The 5,147-nt window shown below is 53.9% G+C and overlaps 1 protein-coding gene across 1 annotated transcript in view; it reads right to left on the reverse strand.

The window, feature by feature from the left end:
• Window positions 1–4,592: 4,592 nt before the first annotated feature.
• Window positions 4,593–5,147, reverse strand: part of LOC138862513 (nucleolar protein 3-like) — a 1,128-nt gene continuing 573 nt past the window's right edge. Inside the window, exon 2 of the mRNA XM_070124910.1 lies at window positions 4,593–4,850. Coding sequence (XP_069981011.1) covers window positions 4,593–4,850 — 258 coding nt within the window. The remainder of the gene's footprint in view (window positions 4,851–5,147) is intronic.

Here is a 5,147-nt window from a genome sequence, read left to right on the forward strand (position 1 = left end):
TCAGGAGGAGGAACCCGAACTGGAGACTCAGGAGGAGGAACCCGAACTGGAGACTCAGGAGGAGGAACCCGAACTGGAGACTCAGGAGGAGGAACCCGAACTGGAGACTCAGGAGGAGGAATCCGAACTGGAGACTCAGGAGGAGGAACCCGAACTGGAGACTCAGGAGGAGGAACCCGAACTGGAGACTCAGGAGGAGGAACCCGAACTGGAGACTCAGGAGGAGGAACCCGAACTGGAGACTCAGGAGGAGGAACCCGAACTGGAGACTCAGGAGGAGGAACCCGAACTGGAGACTCAGGAGGAGGAACCCGAACTGGAGACGGAGGCCCAGCAGGAGGAACCAGAACCGGAGGCCCAGCAGGAGGAACCAGAACCGGAGGCCCAGCAGGAGGAACCCGAGCCGGAGGCCCAGCAGGAGGAACCATAACCGGAGGCCCAGCAGGAGGAACCCTAACCGGACACTGAATACATTCTAACAGACGTCAGAGACTTGATGGTCTCGTGCACTAAAGATGTGGAGGCCCTGTGTCATATCCACGTCATCCTTGAAGTGGAAGCCTCCGGGGGGCCTGAGGCAGTCGAGCCCGAGGAAGAAGACCAAGAGGGGCACTGAAGTGAAGTGAACGAGGCACTTCCTCGCTCACAGTGCAACTGAAACGGGGGGGGGGGGATGATAAGATGTGAAAAAAATAATAAAAAAAAAAAAATATATATATATATATATATATATATAATATATATATATATATATATATATATATATATATATATATATATATATATATATATATATATATATATATATATATATACTGTGACCCTCTGTGACATCACCATCGTCGTGATATCGACACGCTCTGAGGAGCCTGAGATGGTCGACGAAGCCGAGAAGGACCCGGTCCAGGAGGTTGACACTGATAACATGAGTTCGCGGGTGAGCTGGAGACCCAGGAAGAGGAACCCAAACTGGAGACCCAGGAGTAGGAACCCGAACTGGAGACCCAGGAGGAGGAACCCGAACTGGAGACTCAGGAGGAGGAACCCGAACTGGCGACCCAGGAGGAGGAACCCGAACTGGAGACCCAGGAGGAGGAACCCGAACTGCAGACCCAGGAGGAGGAACCCGAACTGGAGACCCAGGAGGAGGAATCCGAGCTGGAGACCCAGCAGGAGGAATCCGAGCTGGAGACACAGGAGGAGGAATCCGAGCTGGAGACACAGGAGGAGGAATCCGAACTGGAGACCCAGGAGGAGGAAATCGAACTGGAGACCCAGGAGGAGGAATCCGAGCTGGAGACCCAGCAGGAGGAATCCGAGCTAAAGACACAGGAGGAGGAATCCGAGCTGGAGACCCAGGAGGAGGAATCCGAACTGGAGACACAGGAGGAGGAACCCGAACTGGAGACCCAGGAGGAGGAATCCGAACTGGAGACCCAGGAGGAGGAACCCGAACTGGAGACCCAGCAGGAGGAATCCGAGCTGGAGACCCAGGAGGAGAAATCCGAACTGGAGACCCAGGAGGAGGAACCCGAACTGGAGACCCAGCAGGAGGAACCCGAACTGGAGACCCAGGAGGAGGAAACCGAGCTGGAGACCCAGGAGGAGGAATCCGAGCTGGAGGCCCAGGAGGAGGAATCCGAACTGGAGACCCAGGAGGAGGAACCCGAACTGGAGACCCAGCAGGAGGAATCCGAGCTGGAGACCCAGGAGGAGAAATCCGAACTGGAGACCCAGGAGGAGGAACCCGAACTGGAGACCCAGCAGGAGGAACCCGAACTGGAGACCCAGGAGGAGGAAACCGAGCTGGAGACCCAGGAGGAGGAACCCGAACTGGAGACCCAGCAGGAGGAATCCGAGCTGGAGACCCAGGAGGAGGAATCCGAACTGGAGACCCAGGAGGAGGAATCCGAACTGGAGACCCAGGAGGAGGAATCCGAGCTGGAGACCCAGGAGGAGGAATCCGAACTGGAGACCCAGGAGGAGGAAACCGAGCTGGAGACCCAGGAGGAGGAACCCGAGCTGGAGACCCAGGAGGAGGAATCCGAGCTGGAGACCCAGGAGGAGGAACCCGAGCTGGAGACCCAGGAGGAGGAAACCGAGCTGGAGACCCAGGAGGAGGAATCCGAGCTGGAGACCCAGGAGGAGGAACCCGAGCTGGAGACCCAGGAGGAGGAAACCGAACTGGAGACCCAGGAGGAGGAAACCGAACTGGAGACCCAGGAGGAGGAACCCGAACTGGAGACCCAGGAGGAGGAACCCGAACTGGAGACACAGGAGGAGGAACCCGAACTGGAGACACAGGAGGAGGAACCCGAACTGGAGACACAGGAGGAGGAACCCGAACTGGAGACCCAGGAAGAGGAATCCGAACTGGAGACCCAGGAGGAGGAACCCGAACTGGAGACCCAGCAGGAGGAATCCGAGCTGGAGACCCAGGAGGAGGAATCCGAACTGGAGACCCAGGAGGAGGAATCCGAGCTGGAGACACAGGAGGAGGAATCCGAACTGGAGACCCAGGAGGAGGAACCCGAACTGGAGACCCAGGAGGAGGAACCCGAACTGGAGACCCAGGAGGAGGAACCCGAACTGGAGACCCAGGAGGAGGAATCCGAACTGGAGACCCAGGAGGAGGAATCCGAACATATATATATACATATATATACATATATATATATATATATATATATATATATATGTATATATATGTATATATATATATATATATATATACATATATATATATATATATATATGTGTATATATATATATATATATATGTATATATATATATATATACATATATATACATATATATATATATATATATATACACATATATATATATATATATATATGTATATATATGTATATATATACATATGTTCGGATTCCTCCTCCTGGGTCTCCAGTTCGGTTTCCTCCTCCTGGGTCTCCAGTTCGGATTCCTCCTCCAGGGTCTCCAGTTCGGGTTCCTCCTCCTGGGTACATATATATATATATATATATATATATATATATATATATATATATATATATATATATATATATATATATATATATATATATATGTTCGGATTCCTCCTCCTGGGTCTCCAGTTCGGATTCCTCCTCCTGGGTCTCCAGCTCGGTTTCCTCCTCCTGGGTCTCCAGCTCGGTTTCCTCCTCCTGGGTCTCCAGCTCGGTTTCCTCCTCCTGGGTCTCCAGTTCGGATTCCTCCTCCTAGGTCTCCAGCTCGGTTTCCTCCTCCTGGGTCTCCAATTCGGATTCCTCCTCCTGGGTCTCCAGTTCGATTTCCTCCTCCTGGGTCTCCAGCTCGGTTTCCTCCTCCTGGGTCTCCAGCTCGGATTCCTCCTCCTGGGTCTCCAGTTCGGATTCCTCCTCCTGGGTCTCCAGTTCGGGTTCCTCCTCCTGGGTCTCCAGCTCGGGTTCCTCCTCCTGGGTCTCCAGTTCGGGTTCCTCCTCCTGGGTCTCCAGCTCGGATTCCTCCTCCTGGGTCTCCAGTTCGGATTCCTCCTCCTGGGTCTCCAGTTCGGATTCCTCCTCCTGTGTCTCCAGTTCGGATTCCTCCTCCTGGGTCTCCAGCTCGGGTTCCTCCTCCTGGGTCTCCAGCTCGGTTTCCTCCTCCTGGGTCTCCAGCTCGGATTCCTCCTCCTGGGTCTCCAGTTCGGGTTCCTCCTCCTGGGTCTCCAGTTCGGATTCCTCCTCCTGGGTCTCCAGCTCGGATTCCTCCTCCTGTGTCTCCAGTTCGGGTTCCTCCTCCTGTGTCTCCAGTTCGGGTTCCTCCTCCTGGGTCTCCAGTTCGGATTCCTCCTCCTGGGTCTCCAGCTCGGATTCCTCCTCCTGGGTCTCCAGTTCGATTTCCTCCTCCTGGGTCTCCAGCTCGGGTTCCTCCTCCTGGGTCTCCAGCTCGGTTTCCTCCTCCTGTGTCTCCAGCTCGGATTCCTCCTCCTGGGTCTCCAGTTCGGATTCCTCCTCCAGGGTCTCCAGCTCGGATTCCTCCTCCAGGGTCTCCAGTTCGGGTTCCTCCTCCTGGGTCTCCAGTTCGGGTTCCTCTTCCTGGGTCTCCAGCTCACCCGCGAACTCATGTTATCAGTGTCCACCTCCTGGACCGGGTCCTTCTCGGCTTCGTCGACCATCTCAGGCTCCTCAGATCGTGTCGATATCACGACGATGGTGATGTCACAGAGGGTCACAGTATATATATATATATATATATATATATATATATATATATATATATATATATATATATATATATATATATATATATATATATATATATATATATATATATATTTTTTATTTATTTTTTTTTTTTTTCATTATTTTTTTCACATCTTATCATCCCCCCCCCCCCCGTTTCAGTTTTACTGTGAGCGAGGAAGTGCCTCGTTTACTTCACTTCAGTGCCCCTCTTGGTCTTCTTCCTCGGGCTCGACTGCCTCAGGCCCCCCGGAGGCTTCCACTTCAAGGATGACATGGATATGACACAGGGCCTCCACATCTTTAGTGCACGAGACCATCAAGTCTCTGACGTCTGTTAGAATGTATTCAGTGTCCGGTTAGGGTTCCTCCTGCTGGGCCTCCGGTTATGGTTCCTCCTGCTGGGCCTCCGGCTCGGGTTCCTCCTCCTGGGCCTCCGGCTCGGGTTCCTCCTGCTGGGCCTCCGGTTCTGGTTCCTCCTGCTGGGCCTCCGGCTCGGGTTCCTCCTGCTGGGCCTCCGGTTCTGGTTCCTCCTGCTGGGCCTCCGGTTCTGGTTCCTCCTGCTGGGCCTCCGTCTCCAGTTCGGGTTCCTCCTCCTGAGTCTCCAGTTCGAGTTCCTCCTCCTGAGTCTCCAGTTCGGGTTCCTCCTCCTGGGTCTCCAGTTCGGGTTCCTCCTCCTGAGTCTCCAGTTCGGGTTCCTCCTCCTGAGTCTCCAGTTCGGGTTCCTCCTCCTGAGTCTCCAGTTCGGGTTCCTCCTCCTGAGTCTCCAGCTCGGGTTCCTCCTCCTGAGTCTCCAGTTCGGGTTCCTCCTCCTGAGTCTCCAGTTCGGGTTCCTCCTCCTGTGTCTCCAGTTCGGGTTCCTCCTCCTGAGTCTCCAGTTCGGGTTCCTCCTCCTGAGTCTCCAGTTCGGGTTCCTCCTCCTGAGTCTCCAGTTCGGGTTC

Source organism: Penaeus vannamei, chromosome 9 (genome assembly GCF_042767895.1).
Source record: "Penaeus vannamei isolate JL-2024 chromosome 9, ASM4276789v1, whole genome shotgun sequence".
Lineage (NCBI taxonomy): Eukaryota > Metazoa > Arthropoda > Malacostraca > Decapoda > Penaeidae > Penaeus > Penaeus vannamei.